This window comes from the organism of the source record quoted next, unplaced genomic scaffold (assembly GCF_019419815.1).
Source record: "Pyrus x bretschneideri cultivar Hongxiangsu unplaced genomic scaffold, Pyrus_bretschneideri_v1 Contig6, whole genome shotgun sequence".
Taxonomy (NCBI): domain Eukaryota; kingdom Viridiplantae; phylum Streptophyta; class Magnoliopsida; order Rosales; family Rosaceae; genus Pyrus; species Pyrus x bretschneideri.
In genome coordinates, this window is record NW_025999798.1 from 5023665 (window position 1) to 5045385 (window position 21721).

Sequence of the window (21721 nt, forward strand, 5' to 3'; positions counted from 1 at the left end):
TCATTGTTCCAATGTGCAGACCCACATATGGTTCAAGTATTATACAATGTGGATTCCAGTTTTAAGTTCCATGGCAGTGTCTCTTTGTTGCAAGCAGCAAATCATCAGTTGCTTTCATAATCTGCCTAATTCCTAGCCAAACTCTGATGCGCCCGTCCCCCGTGTTATGGTGCCTTGTAAAGCTGAGACTCTGCCCTTAAATGTAACTTAGAACGCAAGTTATGTCATTAGTGGACCGGCCTACCAGCCCAGGGAGGACGATTTGGCCGTTGAGATCGAAAACCCGACCGGCGAGGGAGAAGTTGCGAAGACTGACCGACGGCTCTGATTGCATCTCGCTCGATGACGATCCCCCCGTTGCGGAAGACGCGGCGGTCGGTATCCATGGTGACGATGGTGGCATTGTGAAGTATAGTCATTGCTGCTGACTGTGAGCTCGTCGGAGCCGGCATCGGTGTTTCTCAATCTTCTCCGCCGTCGCTTTTGAATTCGTTGAATCGGATCAGTAATCTGAAAATTTGCACCATTTCTTCCCGATTGCTGAAAACCGAAACGGATTGGATAAAGATTACATTATTTTCTTTTTCTCTGAAAAACACGTTTTTTAATTGATTTTTTTTTTAATGAATTCGATGTCACAGCTGTTAACTTGTTGCTGGTTGGCGGGGTTTTCAGTTGGATGATGTCACTGTCACGTCATTGTTAGTCAGGGTTTTTAGTTGGGCTACTTTCTGATCAGACTTGAATTGTCTGTCATTCCCATTCCATATCCTTCTTATCTTTTATTTATTTATGTGGTTATAATTAAAGTACGTCAACATTTTATATTAATTTTTTTTATAAAAATAATAAAACAAAAATCAATAAGAATATAAAATATTAACGTGTCTTAACTATAATTACAGAATATAGGAAGGGGTGGAAAGGATATGGAATGAGAAGGGCAAACGATCCAAGTCCCATCTGTTCGGCCCTTATTTCGGTTGGACGATGTCACTGTCACGTCATTATTATTCATGAAATCGAGCATTTTCAGAGTTTTGAACGTAAAATGCTTCCACTTGATAATGATTCTATGTTCTTATTTTTTTACTCAAAGTGATACTATTTTATTATATCAAAAAGTAGTTTGGTACAATTGGACAGTATTAGACTCAACGCCACGTCGTCCTCGTGAATTACAATCCACACAAACAATATATTATAAATAAAAGCAAGAGGCTCTTCAAATCATATTTTATAGTCTTAGAGCAAGTCCAGCCCGGACAGAATTGACTGGCACCAAGTGAAGAAAATGGTCCGGCTTGCATGAAATAAGCTCCAGCCCGCAAAATTGACTGACACCCAGCCCGTGCCAGTCAAGAGCCCAGCCCAAAATGGACAGACCCATTCCCCGGTCTGTTTCTGGCGCGTGCACAACACGCGGGAGGCCAGGCGAGTAGCCGACAGCTTTGCAGGCGGTGGGGCCCGCGTGGCAGGGCAACTTGCAGTCATCCGGCTGAGGGCTACGTGGCCCTCCTCAGAGCCGTTGGATTTCCAACGGCTAGTTTTTTAGGCCGTTGGATTTCCAACGGTAAAAAAAATTTAAATTTAAATTTTAAATTGGACCGTCCGATCACAGATCAACGGTCCACGTTTATTTCACCAAAAATTAAAAAAAAAAAAAAAGGCCCAACGGTCAGAAATTTGACCGTTGGCCACGTGGCGTAATGAGTGCTGTTGGATTTGATTATTTTTCAAATCCAACGGTCCCGATTAATTACAACATTAAAATTTATTAAAAATTAATTAAAAAATGTCAAAATTTTTTTAAAAAATACAGAAAAATTTTAAAAAATTAAATTTTTTTTCTATAAATACCTAACCCTCATCTTCCACCTTACACCACATTTCAATATTTTCTACACTTTCTACACTTTCTACATTTAAATATTTTGTACACTTTGAGAGAAAAAAATGACTTCGTGGAAGCTCAGTGAAGATGTTACGTTGTGTGAATGTTGGGTACGCACTACTCATGACCCGATTACGGGTAATGAGATGGATAAGTGAGAAATGTGGAGTAAAATTACGAAATCGTTCAACGATGTACATGGAAAAGATGTACATGGAAAAGATGCCAGAAATGACTACACTAAATATATGGAGGAACTTACTCGTCAAGGTGAAATGAACATGGCATGGGAAAAGGCTAGAGATGAGGAAAAAGCTGCTGCTGTGGCAGCAATTATTGCAGCTACTGAGGCTCGTGATGCGGCGTCTGAGAGACAAAGAGAAATAGTTAATCGAGAGAACGAGATGATTAGAGAAGCACTTCATCGAGAGAATGAGATGCTTAGAGAAGAAAGGATGGCTCAAACAGATCGTGACACTATGAACAAGTCTCTAGTAGGACTGTCTCCGAATTCAAAATATTTTTGGACATCAGAAAAAAGAGATGTCGTGCGAAGGAGGCGTGCAAGAGATGCCGAAACAAGTCAAGGGGGTTCCAGCTACAGAAATCCTAGCAACCAAGATCCTAGCACCACATATCCTAACTCCACAGACTTTGTATAATTTCGCATTTATTTGTACTACTTTATTTAATTTCTTATGTAATTTCTTATTTATTTTTAGAACTTTATTTAATTTCTTATTTATTTTTAGAACTTTATTTAATTTCTTATGTAATTTCTTATTTACTTTTAGAACTTTATTTAATTTCTTATGTAATTTCTTATTTACTTTTAGAACTTTATTTAATTTAAACTTAAAATTACATAACCTCACCATTTAAACTTAAAAAAAAAACCATTTAAACTTAAAACACCAAATAAAATTACATAAAACACCATTTAAACTTAAAACATCATTTAAACTTAAAATTACATAACCTCACCATTTAAACTTAAAACACCAAATAAAATTACATAACCTCACCATTTAAACTTAAAAAAAAAAGCAAACACACTAAATAAGATTACTTAAAAAACAATACACTTTATTCTTCAACCACAAGCCTTATTTTAATTATCTTCGCCTTCGTGCAATCTCCACTGATGGTCAATCAAGTCATTCTGGCGGGCTATGTGCCAGTATGGCTCTTGCAATGAAGTGTATCGTTGAACGATCAATTCATTGTAACGTCCATCCCGTTCCAACGGCTCGTGTTGCACGGGATCTTCGGTCCGGTCATGAGCATAGTAGATTTGTGTTCTTGAGTTGTTCATCGGATCCGGCTCGTATTCATCGACGGCATCATAATCATACTCGTCTTCAACAATCATGTTGTGGAGAATAATACACGTCATCATGATGGATCGAAGAGCCTCGACATCAAACATTCTAGCTGCACCCCTGACAATGGCCCAACGAGCTTGCAGGATACCAAAACAACCCTCGACATCCTTCCTACACCCTTCTTGACACTTTGCGAAGTGTTTATCTTTTTCACTCTGCGGGTGTGGCACTGTTTTGACAAATGTTGACCACCTTGGGTAAATACCATCTGCAAGGTAGTATGGTCCCTCGTATTTAGTACCATTAACCCAATATGTGCATCTCGGCCCACGCCCTTGTAGCAGTTCGTCAAACACTGGAGATTGGGCAAGGACATTTAGGTCATTCTGAGCTCCTGGAACACCAAAAAAAGCATGCCAAATCCATGTATCAAAAGAAGCCACCGCTTCCAAAATGATGCTTTTGGCTCCTTTTCTGTCGCCATAAGCTCCTTGCCACGCACTTGGATAGTTTTTCCATGTCCAATGCATGCAGTCGATGCTTCCAATCATGCCAGGGAAGCCTCGCATCTCACCCTTCCTCAGAAGCCTTCGCATGTCCCTTGACGTGGGTTGCCGAAGGTACTCATTGGTGTAGAGGGCTTCAATTGCAGAGCAAAACCGCATCAGGGACTCCAGAACTGTTGTTTTTCCCATCCTTGCGATCTCATCCACTTGATCTGCAGATGCTCCATATGCAAGCATTCGCAAGGCAGCCGTAATTTTTTGCTCAGGAAGAAGACCTAGCACATGAAAAGCATCCTCTTTTTGCACAAAATATGGATCATGGTTGCAAACATCACTCATGATTTTAGCGAACAAACTTCGTTGCATTCTAAAACGACGTCTAAAAACATGATCAGGGTAAACGCTGTTGGGAATAAAATAATCTTCCAAGAGATCTTTACCTCGTCTTTCCCTTCTTCTATCGATGTTTGCCGCACGTCCGGGTTTGGCTATCTGACCCATAGCTTGCATGATACGGCGGGAATGTGAGGCCCTCCGCCTTCTATGGTGATCATCCTCATCCTCCTCCATTGCGAAGACCTCATCTCCACCTCCATCTTGGTCAAGATTGACCAATTCTTCTTGTTGTGCCAACAACCTTTTCTGCCGCTCTTGCAACTGTTTATACGCTCTCCTTGAAGAAGACATTGTAAGAACTCAAGATTTGAAAACGATAAAGAAGAATTCTGAGCTAAAAAAAAGGATTGAGTTTAGTGTGAGAATGAATGTAGGGATGTAGGGTTTATATGGACAAAAAAGAAGAAGATGAGGTTCTGGACAATGCCACGTGGCACTACGTGATTGGTTGAAAATCTTAGCGGAAATCTATTCAAAAAATAGTACGTTCGGATAATGACACGTGGCGTGACGAGATTGGTTAAAAATCTTATCGAAATCTTGCCTAAATAATTGTAAACAGGAAGTGACACGTGGGTTGTCGGGATTGATTGAAAATCTTAGCGGAAATCTATTCAAAAAATAGTACGTTCGGATAATGACACGTGGCGTGACGAGATTGGTTAAAAATCCTATCCGAAATTAAAACTATTTTTTTTTATTATTTTATAAAAAAATTATTTAATATTTTAAATGGACTGGGTGCCAGCGCATTTTGTAGGGGTGGAGATCGTTTGTGCCAGCGCATTTTTAGACTAGGTGCCAGCACATTTTTTTTTTGGGTGGAGATGCTTTGGCCTATTACTGTTCATTGAGTTTGTTACTGTTCAATTAAGTGGATAAATGGGCTGGGTGCTGGCGCAAAGTGGATAGGGGTGGAGTTGCTCTTATGTGAAGTGCAATTCGAGGAAGGTGATGTGCAACACCGTTGGCATGTCGATGAACGTGGGTAAAGCCATCTCCGATGATTTAAGGTAACACTACATTCGTGTCTTGAATAATATGTCCATAGATGGACAAACATGCCCCGCACTACGTAAATCTGAAAAAATATAGAAAGAATCACCCTTAAAAAAAATATTAAAAAGTCTCAAAGTTATCACTCTTACGAAAGCTTTTAAGAATGATTATCAGATTTTTCTTCTCTTACACTATTTCATTTTGATTATTCAATTCAAAAGCGCAAAATAATCAAATGTAACAAAACCCTTATAAAAGTAGCTTTATCAATTGACGATTAGATTCATGAAAATTATATAAAAGTGTTAGCACACATGAAACTCTGGGGGTTTGAGTATTTGAAAATGCCACTTCAGTATAAATATAGTAAATCATGGAAAGTTGTACATTATATTATTTTTACTTGGATGAATCATTGATGCTTAATAAGCATTTTATCAAGTTGTACGTATTAGTTAGGAAGATAAGTTTGAATTAGAGTTAGGAAGATAAGTTTGAGTTGGAGTATTCTAGAATGAGAAGAGTACGTCGGCTTTAGAGAGATGAATAAGAAAACAAATAGTGGTAGGTGGCTTAAATGTTTCAGCGTCTGTAATTCCAGCAAAATAGCAGAAAGTTGCATTATTTATCCATTGGTCTTGGTATTGTGTTGACAGGTTTCAAAAGGGATAAATACTGATAAGAGGTTTAAGTATTTGTATATATTACTTTAGTCTAAAGAAGCTGGCAAAATTGCACTGTAGAAATGAACAGTGTTTTGCATCACATTTCAGTTTATTTACAAAATTGCCACCGCCTCTTCAGTTTCAGATTGAAATTTTCAATTTATTTACGAAATTGCCATCCTTCAGCGTGTACGTGTCGACCATCGTAGAAAGGGTGGGGGATGGAAGCAAACCCGATGTTGTTCCAGAGATCTCTTCGACGACAAGCCCATTTTGCTCCAGAGCTCTTCAACGACAAAGTCGATTCAGCGCCTCACCGTCGCACACCTCGCCTTCCCCTCGCCTTCGCACACCTCGCCTTACCTCGCCGCCGCACTCCTTACCAGAACTCGAATCAATGGTAACGTGCCAATTGGATATATTTTTTGTCGATTTTTATCATTATTCTAGAAATTAGGGTTTGATCTAAATTTGATGTGGGAGGATTTGTGGACGGATTTCAGGGAGAGAGGCGTGGGATGGCAGGGAGGGGAAGGGAGAGGGAGGAGTGAGGCTGCCAAAAAGGGGGTTAGGGTTGATTTTTTATCCCCAAATCAATTGTTGTTGTCGGTGATTGAACGAGCATTGGTTAGAGGGGAACTTTCATTTCCTTTGTTTCTGAACCGGAATGGGGTCGATGGGACCATGCTCTGTTGCACGTTCAGATGAGTGATTTGAGGGATTTGATTTCAGGGATTGGTAATCCCATCCCGTGTTTTCCCCTCATCTCTGTCACACTCAACCTCTCTCTAATCCTTTATGTTTCTCTCTCTTTTAGACTCTTCCTTTGTCTCAATTGTCCATCGCTCTCAACTTTAGTGCTAACCCTAATTTGTTCTTTCATTCCTTAATTTTCTCCATCCGAGCAATGAAAAATCGAACTGGGTTTTCAGATTATTGATGCTTCACGGACAGAGAATGGAGAGAGTTGATTAAGGGAGTTGGTGAGTATGGGCTTGCACAGAGGGAAGAACGCAGAAAGAGAGAGAGAGAGAGGGAGAGGGAGGGAACGATTGCACAGAGACAAGGAGAGAGACAGAGAGAGATCGCAGAAAGAGGAGGATGACAAAAATTGAGGAGGAACCCGTGTCTGCAGAGAATGAGTAAGTTCTGAACCAAAGCCTATTTTCTCTAATTTTTGGCTATGCGACAACAAATTTCTGAAGCAGAAGAATCAAGGAACCTTGCATTTAGAATTTAATCCTAATTTTTTTCTCTTTGCAGGACAAAAAACTACCAAGGAAGAAGGAGACTGCCAGGAATGTAAAACCCAGGCAGGAGAAGACAAGCAATGGCGGAGGAACCAAGGCTGTAGATCTTTAATAAAAGGTATAAATCCTTTTCGTTTCTGGTAGTTTACCCTCGCCTAAAAATGTGAAATTTAATATGGTGTTGATGAGTGTGTTTGAAGGCGGAAGAGCTGATCCTGTAATTTGATTGCATTGTCATGCTCGAAATCATTTATCAATTTTATTAAGTAATGTTTATATCTGCACCATCTTCTAACTTTTTTATAAATGTTTTAACCTTGATCTATTGTTTGATGATCGTTTTGTAGCACTGACAATATCATCGCTCTTTCCATTCCTTTATTTTTTGGTGAGTGCTCACTTATTAATATTGTTGTTGCTTTTAGTTTTTAAATTTTATGAAAAATGCAACCTTCAAACCCTGTTGAAGTCGATTTGGTATCTCAAGATTCCAAATTATTGTTTGCAGATTAGGGATTTGCATATTGCTAAAAGAGAGGAAGACATTGGCTATTGTGCTGGATTTGTAGCTGAGTTGATGATTGTCGCTACTTACCTTTTGTATTCTTCACCGTTTTGTTCCTTAACAAGTGTCTTTTTTTGAAGGGGCTTCATAGATGCTTGGCAGAGTCCTGACATCAATTTTTTAGGGAATGGTGGCTGATATTGACTCAGATGAAGCCCCTATTTATATATCCTGATCATTTTTATGTTCTATCTTTTCTGACTTGGATGATATTGATCAAATGAATGAGTTAGAAACTGAAAGTTACATTTGTTCCATCAATATGTTGATCAAATGGATGAGTTAGAAGCTGAAAATTACATTTGTTTCTTGCTACTTTTTATACTGAACAGATTTTGTGTATGTATAGTGCTTTATTTTCAAGGTTATTTCTCTCAACACCATGTGAATGTACAAATAGTTCTTTCCCAATTCAACCAATTTAAAAATTGGGATTTTAATTGATGTTCGTCCATGGTTCCTTACTTTCCAGATATTGAAACATGCATAAATTCACCTGGAAATTATTCATGTCAATGTCCCAAAGGATACAAACATGAAGGCATGGATGAAAAGAGTTGTATCAAAGACAACAAATGGTCAAAAGCCATTCTCCTCATTATTTCATTAGGGATGCATGTTTTTTTTCTCATGTTAATATATTGCATATACAAGCCTAAATTTATTTTATTGGAGCCACTTTTGGATCCAAAATTCTCATAAAGTATGTCATTGATGAAAGTTATATTCTGGTGTCTTTTAGTGATCTTCATGTTTTTCGTACAAAATAAGATTGTTAGCTTCTATGGTAAGCAGTATTAACTATCAGGTATTTGTTTTCATATTGCATGAAATTTCCACTTTTTTCATCTTTGAATAGTCTCAAGCACGGTAATAATAGCACTAGAAAGTGAGGAAATCCACTTTCTTTGGTCAGGTTGGATTCTCTACTATGACTACCATTTTTATCTCTAAACAAATTTTTAATGGTATGTATGATATAAAAGGGTAGATTTAACTATTTTGGTTTCTTTGTTCTCACACTTTGGTGCCTGGAGTTTTAATTTTTCATAGTTGTGTCTGAGTTGTTTTCCAGTTACAGTTCGGGTGCCATTGGCAACTTCTAGAGGACCAAAATTGTTTTCAGGTCAAAATACAGGAACCAAATTGTAACTAGACTAGGAGATTACATTACCAAAGTAGGAAAGTTCGGTCTTGATTCATAGTTTGGCAACATAATATGTATGTAGGATGTTGTTTTGGAACCGCTTGGTAAGTGTTAAATACATCCTATAACATGACTGACTAACAAGCATGGTCGTTCAGATATACATGCAATTGAGATCACTGATTAAATCAGATTTCTTTTAAATGGAAGCAAATCTTGCCTATTAGGTGTTTGTGAAAATTCCCCAGAGAGTTAGAAACAAGGATATGATGCAAATCTGAATGTAGGTTGTTTTGGTATGTGTGTGTACGTATAGGGGTGTTATATTGATATGAAATGACATAGAAAAGGATACACATCATTCGAATATCTCTATGTTCCTAGGTTGTTTTTCCATTTCTTGGTTGCTTCTGTATTTTTGGGATGCACTTATAAATTTTATTTTTCATATGCATGTAGATCCAGCAAAAGCATACACATCAAACCCCTCATTCACACAACAGCCACCAAAGAGACCATTACTGAGGTATTTCTTAATCCATTTAAAAATTTTTTGTTAACTTTTGTTAACTTTTATACAAACTATTTTCTAATATAATTCTCCTTACTGTGTTTGGATACAAACTCTTTTTCCCTCTAATTTTTTGCCATGTCATGTATCCTTGCAGCTCAACCACCTGCAAGTTTTTGAGAAACAAAGAGCCTCATCCACAGGAATCTGTAATTCATAGCAGCAGGTATATCCTAAACCTTTCGTTATCATCTCCTTATTCATGAAAACTTTTTCCTTCTATTTTTTTGTTGATACAGTATATAGTGTCCTTTTTCTAACTGGGAGAGAATCATTTCGTATTATTTGGATTTGAGAACACCAGCATACACATGTCCTGGTTTTTTGGCATGCAACTAAAAGTGTGAAACATCAATTTGAGAAGAGTAAGACTAATTTCCTGGCTTTATTTATTTATTTATTTTATTTTAAAACCAAGCCTACATTCTTTAAAGCCACTATTAGTATTTAACTATGATTTGAATTAATTGATCTGTGGGGTGTTTCAATTGATCATCTGCAAATAAATATACAGCTCTTTAGTGGTACCAAAGGGTTGACAGTGGGAGTTCTTAGTCATCCAAATCTATTTCAACGCTGGACGAAGAGTTCAAACATATGTTATTCTCTTATATATTTGTATTTTAATGGTAACAATGTTGTTCTTCTGCTGCAAAAATCATCCTTTTAATCCATTTCAACTTAGGCTCAACTTTACTTTCGTTTCAGCTTCATTTTCATGTTAATCATGTCCTTGGTTGCAGAGAGAAGGTGACGATGGGTGCACAATTAGGGGGACAGAGAGAGTTGATTGGGTACAAGATTTGAGGGTAGGGTTGAGGGAATAAGTGTGTTGGCTGTAAAGAGATGGTGGGTTTGAGTTAGTATCTCCCTCTCTATTGCTTCTCTCTTCCTCCATATATGACATCTTCGTTTTGGGGTCAAAATATGTTTGCTTTTACATAGAAATTTGAGTGTTTTATTTATTTATTTGGGTTTTTGTAGCTGATACATATTATGTTTTGTGTTTCTGGGTTTTATCACGTTGCTGATGCATAAACCCATCAGTTCCTCTGTAATTTGTTCCGGTTTTCATTATTCTTTTTCGATTTCTTTTGTCAAAATTGAAATGGAATTTGTTGGCTTGATTTTGTATTAGGTTGCCAGAGGGTTCTGTTTTTAGGGTTCTCTCCGTCCCACTCACTCTCCCTCTCCCTCTCTGTTTCTCTTCTTCAATCAGTCTGACGTAGTTTTGCAATTTAGGGTTCAGTGCATTTACTGGAATATACATACATATAAATGTTTAAATTTGTTCAATTTTTCTATACACAGGCTGGGTTAATTTGATTCTTGACCAATGATTGGTTATTATATTACAATTGTAGGTTCTGTTTTTAGGGCTGGATGAAAAGAAACACCCGTCAGAGCTTTCAACAACTCGAAGGTCAGTGATTTCTTCCTTCTCTCTAATTCTGTTTCTGCTATTTCAATTTGTAGGATTTAATTTAGGGTTTTAAGTTGGAAAATTTAATTAAACATTTTCAGTTGGAGAGCTTGGTGTATTCAACAATTAGGGTTGTTAATTTTGATTGCTGGTCTACTAAATGTTTTAGAACATGTAAACAGGGAGTACATACTTTGTATGCCATGGATAGGGAATGGATACGTAATTAGATCAATTGATGGGTGCCGCTGTTTTAGATATCTACATCCATCAATACCTGGTATTCTGTGTTTTGTTGTAATGGATTGGAATTTCTACTCGAATCATTATTATTATTATTATTATTATATATTTAGGGGTTGGGTAAATTGATTTTGGAGATTTTGTATATGGTTTGGGTTCTTTGATTTTGTTTAGATAGATGGTGCTTAAGTTTTTTTAGTATATTCCCTGCACATTGCAAAATTTTGGTACTATTTGGGTGTTTTGGTGTTGAAAGCTTAGGGTTTAGGGTTTAGCATTTAGCATTTAGGGGAATGCAAAGAAGGCATGTCTGCGTTTCTGAACTCTTATGCAAATCTAATTTGAAATCATGAAACACATTTCCTATGTTTCTCAAATCTCAGCAATAGGTTTTAGAATCCTGAAATCTAAGTAAAGTTACATCATCCTGTTTTCGTATTTTTTTAATTCCTATCATCCTGGCCACGATTAAACGTGAATATGCAAGCCAACCTTGCATACTCAGTGATTAATTTCTGGATGAATTTTTCTTTAGAGGAGGGTTTGTAGATATGAATACTTGAGGGGCAGATGCTCACCATGTCATGTATCCTTGCAGCTCAACCACCTGCAAGTTTTTGAGAAACAAAGAGCCTCATCCACAGGAATCTGTAATTCATAGCAGCAGGTATATCCTAAACCTTTCGTTATCATCTCCTTATTCATGAAAACTTTTTCCTTCTATTTTTTTATTGATACAGTATATAGTGTCCTTTTTCTAACTTGGAGAGAATCATTTTGTATTATTTGGATTTGAGAACACCAGCATACACATGTCCTGGTTTTTTGGCATGCAACTAAAAGTGTGAAACATCAATTTGAGAAGAGTAAGACTAATTTCCTGGCTTTATTTATTTATTTATTTTATTTTAAAACCAAGCCTACATTCTTCAAAGCCACTATTAGTATTTAACTATGATTTGAATTAATTGATCTGTGGGGTGTTTCAATTGATCATCTGCAAATAAATATACAGTTCTTTAGTGGTACCAAAGGGTTGACAGTGGGAGTTCTTAGTCATCCAAATCTATTTCAACGCTGAACAAAGAGTTCAAACATATGTTATTCTCTTATATGTTTGTATTTGAATGGTAACAATGTTGTTCTTCAACTGCAAAAATCATCCTTTTAATCCATTTCAACTTAGGCTCAACTTTACTTTCGTTTCAGCTTCATTTTCATGTTAATCATGTCCTGTTTGTGTGTGTTTTCTATTGGCATTGGAGGGTGGTGCTTAAACTGAAAGCTCTAGGTTTATTTATTTATTTATTTTATTTTAAAACCAAGCCTACATTCTTTAAAGCCACTATTAGTATTTAACTACGATTTGAATTAATTGATCGGTGAGAGGACTGATTCCAAAATACATCTTAACAGCTTTATCTGGCTGATAATTCAGAACATTATCAAGTCTAAATGATTGGTCGTCAGTTAAACCCTTCTGAGATATACCCTTTGTTTGTTGCACTCTCACAAATTTAATCCGTTCCACCATCACAGTTTTTTAGCTTTTACAGTTTTCCCACGGTTTCTGGAATGCTTTTTTGATCTTAATACTATCTGCTCTGTTGCTTGCTGTTATCAAATTTTAAAAATTGAAACAACGTTATAGTTCTAACCAAAATTTGTGAAGGCCAAGGATGTAACCATCTTTGGTTTCACATTGTTAATTTGAATTATGAAGTTATGAGTGAATAAATTGGGAGTCTGAAATGTGTGTCTGCCACATGGGTTGGGTTGTATTAGCGACTCTGTGTGAGTGTAGAGGTGGGTGTGGAGGTGGAGGTGGAGGTGGAGGTGGTGGGATGGTGGTTTTGTTTTGCGCCATCCCAAGACCAAGGAGAATGCATGTGAGAAAATGTGATGAGTTTTAAACTCATCACTCACTTATTAGTCAAGTCAACCATTTTCCACTCAACTCTGATATGCCAATTTGCCAATTGGCATATGGTTTTAATTTGAATAGGTTTAAGGATTAGGTTTGGTTGGATTTCAACCATTACATTTCCTAGATTTGAAATCTGTTTACTATCTCATTTAATTGTTGTATGTTACCTCATTTAACTCAAATTTAATGATATTTGCTCCTCCAATTTCTCGGATTTCCTAACGGATTTACTTTCTTTGGAAATTTCAGGAACCCTGATTCTGGGAGGAAGAATACACTGCATTGCCATCTTTAGGTATACAATTCTGCACACTGATTACATGTTCAAAAGCCTAATTAGTTATACACCATTTTTTTTTATTACCTTTGCAAAGCTTTTGTACTTAGATTTTAAATATGTGATTAGTTTGTAAAGAATAAACGAGACAACTAATCATGGGTACATACTTCTTTTTCGATTTTATCCTCTGCATTGTTTCTTGAATGAAATTGGATTCATAGATGTAGGGATACAGCAACTGAGGTGTGAATAAAAGGTCTAGCCGTAATGATTTTAGGGTTTAGAATTGATTCGAAAATATGAGAAAATGCTGCATTCTCTGTTTTTTTTTTTTTTTTTTTTTTTTTTTTTTTATTTTGCTGTAGTGATTCCAACTTAGTATATACCCATTTTTATAGTACCATGAATAAAGAATATGCAATTGCTAGGATCTCAATTTGATAATCCGATTATAAATGGATCTATATAAATCAAGGCTAATTCAGTCCAACTTGATATAGTATGACTTAATATAACATATCCTTTGATCTTTATATTACTTATGGTTTTCTGTAGTGGTAGTTTAATTAAAATCGAAAAATATAATAAAAATGAGGTTACTCATTCATTATATTTTAATATTTTCTAGGTTTTAAATTAACTTTGATCTATCCAAATATGATGTTAATCAATTCTGAATCAATAAATAAGATTTGGTGATCCAAATAGGATTCAAAACTGTTAATTCGATTTCAAATATGATGTTACATGTACTGTAGATTGGTCACAGCCTAATAAGAAGACTAACTGGAAGTGATTTAGCCCTTCATTCTCATTTTTTTTGTTCAGTCCAGTGGCAAGAAAAAATAAGGGTGCCTGAAAATCATTTACCTAAGCATATATGTTTAACAGCTTCCTTCACTGTAGATTAATATCCAACGATTCTAACCTATAATATATCGTTTATATACTTTTGGAAGTATGTTATGCTCTATTTGATCCCGAATAAGAAATGACATAGGTTTGTGGCTTCCATTGTTATTAAGTTGTATCCTTTTCTACTTGGGTTCCAAGAAACCATTATAATGAATTAATCAATTTTTTTATTCTAAGGAAGTATGTATTCATCATTGTTTTTTTTTTTGAACAATTTCAATTAATATAACTATGACCATTTGTCTACTATTTTATATCTTCTGTTCTTTTTCCTTTTTGTAGACTCCCATTGCCATGTTGTTCTCTTGCTGCTAACTGATTTAGTTGGGGTATCTTAACAAGATTGTTGTCTTTACGAAGCCTTTTTTGTTTTTTGTTTTTTTTTTTTTTTTTTTGTGGTGTTACTTTTTACGGTGGGGATATTCCTTAATTTTTGCTTTAAAGTGAGGAAGATTTAACAACGCATTTTTTTGTTTGTTTTGGTGGTGTTACTTTATGAATTTTTAGTTAGGAAGATTTAACAATGCCTTTTTTTGTTTGCTTTACTTTATTATGTCTTGATAAACGCAAGTTCAGCAACAGGTTGCTGAAATGATCACTTATATAGCCTCTACTGCAAAACAATTTCCTAAGAAATGTGTATTACTTTGTCTTCTGGGTGAGCGTTCTCTAATTTAGATTAGACATCAGGACTCGAAGCTTGGTTTGTTTTCTGTGTCTCCTTCACTGTATCTGTTCTGTGGATGAACAGGTAGATGTCAACTCTAGCATTTAATGGTGTTGTGCACTTTGACAGGTATATGTGAATGGCTCACAAAGTTTTTCTGAATCTGCAGATCCAGTGGGCCCTCTTGACACTGTTATATCCAAACCAAAGTTTGGCGAATTTGATATATGTTGGATACAATGGCAGTTCTGCTTCAGCTATCCATGTTACTAGAAGATCAGAAGATCATAAAAGGCAAAAAACAGAAAGAAATGTTAGCTGCTTCGTTTTTTGTCCTAAAAATGCAGAAAAATCTCCTCTTTTAAATTCATTCATAGGAAGGTATGGCTTTCCCCCTTCACTATACTCAACATAGTTATTGCTCCTGAAACTACCCAATTTTCTATTCTTTTTTCTTTTCAAACTAAGACAAAGCTCACCGTGTCTGCTATCCCTTTCCTGTTTGACTCTGGTCTATCTTCCATTTTAGAAAATATTTGTGGTGACTAGATTTAATCTTTCATTTTGCTTTGTTAATTTGTTGTTGCCAATTTTGACCTCAGGCCTTTCTTAAAGAGCGAGACTATACCTACTGGTGAGCGTTATGCAGTGAATGTCATTAACCAGATTGGGGTGAGTACTATCATATATAACACTTTTTGCTTTGAGAAAGGTAATGGGTAAGGGAGGTATGGGTATGGGTTTTTAGGGCCGGTTTCTAGGGAGGTGGTCTGGTGTCAGTGCCTTCACGGGGTGGGGGTGTGTGATATGGGGGAGAGAGGAGAGGGTGTTGGTTCTGAAAAAACAAAGCAACATGTGGATTTCTGTCTTTCTATATCATGCTTATGTTGAAATGTTGGATAGGTAAACGTTCTTTGTTGTTCTGGTTTTAGGACTTCATTAATCGTTTAGAAGCGCATCCAACGATGTGAGAGCAGAAGGGGAGCAAGCATGTGAGGTAATTTTTTGTGTTGAATTAAGTGGTTCTGAATTCAGTCGAACATTTGTGTGCAAGTTTGGTTTCTATATCTATCGCAATTCATGCTTGCAGTGATATTATTGTAACATCAAATCCTAAAATGTATTGTGTCAAAAACCAATAAAAGGAATGTAATGTGTAAGTGAGTTTGATTATTCAATTGCAAAATTTTTAATTTTTAGAATGAGAGTTGCAATTAAAATTAACGGAGTGCTGAGCAGAAGTTTAATTAATTCAGTTTTGATAAATGATTGAAGGTTGCTCTATGATTCTTTTGCTGTTTTGATAACGAAAGGGATAGAACGAAAATGAAAGCTTAGAATCTAGTGAATAATATGTTGGCATGTGTGTGTGTTCTCTTCAGGAGGATCGGTTGATGTTTTTAATTGTATAATTTATTTTCATTGGTCTAAATGCACGTCCGATTGCTTGTCTTCCCATAGATGGGTTAAGTTGGACATCCAGAAGAATTTGTTTGCATAGGAACTTTTTTGCTTCTTTTCGATGTGATCTGTTTTGTTAAAGGTGATGATAAAGATTTATCAACATTGTTTGTTCGGAGTTAGGTGGAAATTGGGAGGGAGTAAATTGTGATTCTAAACAGGACCATCGTGAGATATTCTTTTAAACTATGATTTATATTCTTTGCTATAGTGCAGAAGACTTAGCTGCTTGAACAAGAACGACTGCTGCAGGGCGTTCTACATGTTTTTGGCTTTCAACATTTTTGCTTCGAGACTTTGCTGCTTGAACAAGAACGAAACACCATCTTAACTGCAAGACAAAATACGTGTGGACTGGATGTTACTTCCGTTTCTTACTGAAACAGGCGTCTTGCATGTTTTTTGATTTGCACGTTTGTGCTTGAAAACTTTGATGCTAGAATAAGAACGAAACAGTTTTTATGTTGCCTAACCTATAGGATATATATTTTGCCACATTGACTATAGGGGCAAGATTTGTGTGAACTGTATGTTACTTCTGTTTATTAGGGAACCAAAACGTTCAGTTTCGTCCTGTTCATTATACAATGTCTTTTCATGTCAACTCAGTTGAATGTATATAAAAACGAAGCTGCATATCGTACTGACCTCATTCACTCATCTATCCCTTTCTTCCTTTATGATTGTGTTGAATTTATTAAAGTAAAATGTATCTTATTCATGTAGTTCAAGGTGATGCATTCAAGTCCCGCAACAACGTGCGGGCACGTTTTCTAGTGATTACTATTATAGCAGTATTCTTCATCAGTAAATAAGATGTTTTAGGTTCGATTATCTGTAAAGATGAATTTGAACCACATTATTGCTAGCTCATTGTGAAGCGAAGCCTAACAACTCCCTTTAATGTAGATAATATCGTTTGTTTTTTTTTTAAAAAAAAAAAAATCAAAACCTCCGTACTTCACTATAAATAGGAGTTTGCTCCATTGGTTTTGCAGCATGAAAAATAGGATAGTGCTCACGTACAGAACAAGAGAAACTGAGTGAAAAAAAAAAAGAAAAAAAGAAGAGTTTTGGGGTTTGTGGAGTTTGATGTGTGGAGATTAATAGACAGTGTGTCTTGGTGAAGATCTAGTTATTGAGGTGAGTGATTTACGTAATGCATTATTTTGAGGGACTTCACACGGGGATATTAGTTAGGGTAGAAAGGCTATTATGGGTCATGTAGTGAGTTAAATTTGGTGAAAGATATAATGAACACAAAGGGAAGGATGATGTGATATGAAACTATGTGATATATATAATTTTATACAAATATCCTATTTTTTAGAGTGTGTAAAACGCCATCGCTTAACTAACATATTGCATATTCTTCTTGGTACTGGACGACAGTGATTGTTGCTCACCCCTCACCCTTTTATTTTATAGATGAGTTATTTGGTAAGACATGAACTAGACAAGCTGAGATTGTGTTAGTGAGAAAGATAGTAGTTTTATTTTATTTATGTACATCTGTAACGAATTTCAGATTTATTTTATTAGAGAAGTTTGTTTTTTATTTACTTTTCTTTTGTTATACATTTATTAGCGTACCAAATGCGGAGTTAATTTTTCCACCGACTTCGAGTCCGGAATGTGACTAACCTTCAATATGTAGAGCTATTTTTACAAGGGTTTTACACTTATTTGGGGAGTCCTTTCCACAAGGCAATGAAAAATAGTAGGATTTGGATTAGTGTACAGGCTTTGGATGACCAGTAGAGGCAATGTTATTCGCAACAAAGTTTGCTTCAAACAAATATGAGAGAGGCTTGCAAAGAATTCGACTCCGGACTTGGCCTTGAATGCATGCAGTCGATAAGTTGCTTACGAACTTTGCACTGAAGGTGTCAATTTATCATATCTCAACTTGGATATCAATATCAATATAATCAACGGATGTACACCGCCATTTCGGGTAGGGCATAAAAAATTCAACAGTCATTGCTCAGCAAGCGAAGGAATTTATGAACAAAACCAGTTGTCTATTTTCCTGGGCTGACAAAGTTAGTAAATAAAGGAAAGAGATCCTCTCCAGGTATTTCCCTCCAAAGCCTAGGGGATCAAGTGATCCGTGTCTTTAAAATTTGATCTAACGGCAAAAATTTATTATAACTTTTAAAAGTTTTTACTAACTTCTTTATTTTTAACCGTTTGATCAAATTTAAAGGCATGTATCACTTGATCCCTTAGTTTTGGAGGAAAAGATTCGGAGAGGATCTCGTTCCGTAAATTAATTCAAATGCATTATAATAAACGAGTTTAACAAGTCATTGACGAATTAATAAAATGAGAAGCAGGAAATAGAAAAAAGGACTCCAATGTCAACTTTGATGAAAATGGGTTATGGGCTGGTGGCTAATGATTCTGAATTGTAGCAAACGCACATGTGGCCAACGGGAGATCGCTCAACCGTGAAAGGGTACACTATTGTGGCGTGGTGAAGAGTTCCGTAATAAATAAAAAAAGAGAGCTGAGTCAAATTCTAGAACAAAGTCATGTATACTCCATTTGTGCCATCCCCGCATGCATTTGTCATTCGTTTCACGTACCCAAACCAAACAAGGTGGTGCGCGGTCAGTAAAAGCGGCAGCTTATGTGGTCTTATAGCGGCCATTTTTTTTTTCTCCCATCCACACCAGAACATGATTTGCCTATCTATACCCAGTTCCTTCCTTTCAGTGCTCTCCCAGCTGCCGCTTCACAAACTAATAAAAAATGGTTTAATATTTTGACGCGGATGACCTGCTCTAATACTAATTGAGTAACGTGAAGTACGTATGTATGGCCGTTAGATTTCACATGTGACTTTAATTTCACAAAGAAAGTTGAGGTTCCACTATAAAAAGAGTCACGCACTACTTAACTACATATGCGGTTTTGTATTTTGATGCTTTAAAACATAGTTTAGTATTAATTACGTACATATATGTATATATTATGTTTTGTTACTTAATTACGTGATCAAAAGCGTACACATGTGTATAGTATCATGACTATTAGCCAAAGAAGATAGAGAAATGTTACTGTCAGCCAAGCCACCCATATATATCTACGGAGGTTAAACCGCTGTAATCACGGTCTACATAGGTTGCTAATCAAATTTAAAAACAGCCTTTTGTTTTCGTATTACATAGTTAGAATTTAATTAATTGATCATTTGGATGGTAATAAGGAGTGAAAGACGTAGGGTTAAGCTCTCTCCATGTTGGAAAATTAGTTTTTTTATTTTTTATTTTTTATCTTTCTTTCAAACGATAGATTCTGTTAGATTAAATACTAGATTAGTCACCGGTGGGGTCAAACTCACGCCGTCATGCAAAAGCTCAACTCATTTCCACCACTGTAGTAAAGGGCCACTTGCATGTTGGAAAATTAGTTTTTTTTTTTTTTTTTTTCAGTTTTCTCGTGGGATTATGATTCTTTACCTGTTAAGTTTATAATTTCTTACCCGTTAGAGATTAGTGTTTGCTTTCGTTTACTTCTATAAATAGGATGCTTTGCAACTCATAGAGTAATAAGTTAGTTACGTAGTTTCTTCAAATTTTGTAGCCTTGTTAGCAATTCTGTACTGTTTCTTTACTTTCGATTAATAAAGTTCTATTCATAGTTTTATATTCTGTTTGTTCATCGAGTATTCTGATGTTCAACTCAGGTAGCTAGGTCCCCTCAATTCGTTGTTCTCATCTTATCCTTTCAGATCATACATACATATATATATACACACACAATGTATGATGACGTTCTTTTATAGCATATTCGCCGCTTAATTTGTTTGCAAGTTGCTACCAATATTATCAAGATACATTGGATTATAACCCTAATTATAGTATTCTTAGTTAATATTAATTTACCAGATATATTACGCACCAATGATGCATGGTTTGTACTTTTAGTGATCTTATTACACCAGTTCCATGATAACAACTTGTAAAACTAGTTGTTTGTAGATTTTAGCATACCAAAGAGATTACATGCTGATTAAGAGCTAAGATAAAGCAACTAATTAAGCAGTTGAACGACAAGAGATGATTTAACAGATGGATACCCAAATTACAAAACATAACAAGATTTATATATATGAGAACTAATTATATATTACAAACATAGCTTGAATTTCTTTCATCCTCATCCTCTCCGATCCTAATATTTAACAAGGCTATTGTTAAATCCCAGAAATTATACATCAACCCATATGTATCATCATCAACCAAGCAAGCTATATCAATTTTACACATGCATGATAACTAGAACTGATTGATAGCAACTATCCGAGACGGGCTAAGAACACTGTAAGAACCATAACGCTTAGCCAAGCCCCACCCTCGAGGAACCTTTTGCTCGCCACAATCATCCATTTCCACCAAAACCTTGTAGAATATCTCAACGTTACAAGGAAGCACAAGGGGACCTCGACTGTCATACCCAAATTCAGACTCGGCTTCTTCAAGCAGCATCTTGAAGAGAGGATGGTTTGCGTGTTCCGTTTTGACCACAAACCTTTGCTTTTGGGGTCCGACATAGACTGTAAAGCAACCTTCAGGAGCCACTTGGCGCTTGCTCGCACGCTTTTCCTCAAGCATCCCGAGTTTGATATGTGGGCATGACTTGCTCTTGGTGGTCAGAGCAGGCACCATTCCATGCAAATTAGTAGGACGACCCCGGCCTATTGATTTGCACCGCTTCCATGTTTTGGTTATCAAACCCATCTTATCTTTTCGTGTACAAGACTTACTGAAACTAAACAACGGATAGAAAAAAAGGATTTATTTGTGGATGATGGGTTTTAAAAACAAAACACAACACCACCTTCCATCAATTTAGTTTGAAGGAGAATTAGAACAAGATAAACAGAGGGCACGAAAAATTTGTGAAAGGATTAGATCAGATGTGTGTGGAATTAACCCCTGTCGTAGACCAAATAAACCATGACTTTCACTCGTGGAATCATCGTGTTACTCATACTTTCTCAATGAACAAACGAGTGAAGGATCATGCAAAATATGGATAAAGGGCTCGGAAAAGAATCAAGGATTCAAGTAGTGGTGGTTGTGTTGGGCATCAGATCGAGAGAGAGAGAGAGAGAGAGAGAGAGAGAGAGGGGGAGAAGGGTTTTCAGGAATGCCAGGAGGTAAGTGAGGATATAAAGGGGATAGGAAGCAGAGAAAAGCCTGACGAGATAAGCTCTCTGGTTGCACTTTGCGTCTCTGATGGGGCAATCTTGGCATGGAGGAGGTGGTATATAAATAGGATAATGCCCATAAAAACTATTATTTTATCATTACACGTTGGAAAGGGGGACTTATTTACTATCTTGGGCCAATAGCGTGATGTAATTTGTTGACATTATAAGTTGAAGTTCATTCCCGTGATATCCAGATTTAGAGATACTAGTTTACTCAAAGTATTATTATTGTCGTTACACATAATAATTTGTCACGTAGATTA

The 21721-nt window shown here is 36.3% G+C and overlaps 1 protein-coding gene and 1 long non-coding RNA gene across 19 annotated transcripts; one reads left to right on the forward strand and one right to left on the reverse strand.

Moving 5' to 3' along the window:
- Nucleotides 1-5830: 5830 nt before the first annotated feature.
- On the forward strand, nt 5831-16886 carry LOC103929025. Of its 18 annotated transcripts, XR_007253691.1 has the most exons (14): nt 5831-6185; nt 6289-6523; nt 6718-6927; nt 7049-7423; nt 7544-8516; nt 9207-9273; nt 9416-9484; nt 10696-10741; nt 11583-11651; nt 13161-13206; nt 14943-15154; nt 15376-15445; nt 15706-15770; nt 16446-16886. It is a non-coding gene; the product is annotated as an uncharacterized LOC103929025 (long non-coding RNA). The 18 variants fall into 18 exon arrangements; XR_007253685.1 differs by having other exon boundaries at nt 6289-6927; XR_007253688.1 differs by having other exon boundaries at nt 6289-6927; nt 7544-8178.
- Nucleotides 16887-20326: 3440 nt separating this feature from the next.
- On the reverse strand, nt 20327-21479 carry LOC103929026 (indole-3-acetic acid-induced protein ARG7). The gene has a single exon (XM_009338172.3). It carries the CDS (start codon nt 20980-20982, stop codon nt 20521-20523), a length of 462 nt encoding a protein of 153 aa, XP_009336447.1. The 5' UTR covers nt 20983-21479; the 3' UTR covers nt 20327-20520.
- Between the last annotated feature and the right edge of the window lie 242 nt (nt 21480-21721).

Excerpts from the sequence above, each read along its gene's own strand:
- LOC103929026 (XM_009338172.3), bottom strand. The coding sequence starts at position 20,982 with ATGGGTTTGATAACCAAAACATGGAAGCGGTGCAAATCAATAGGCCGG.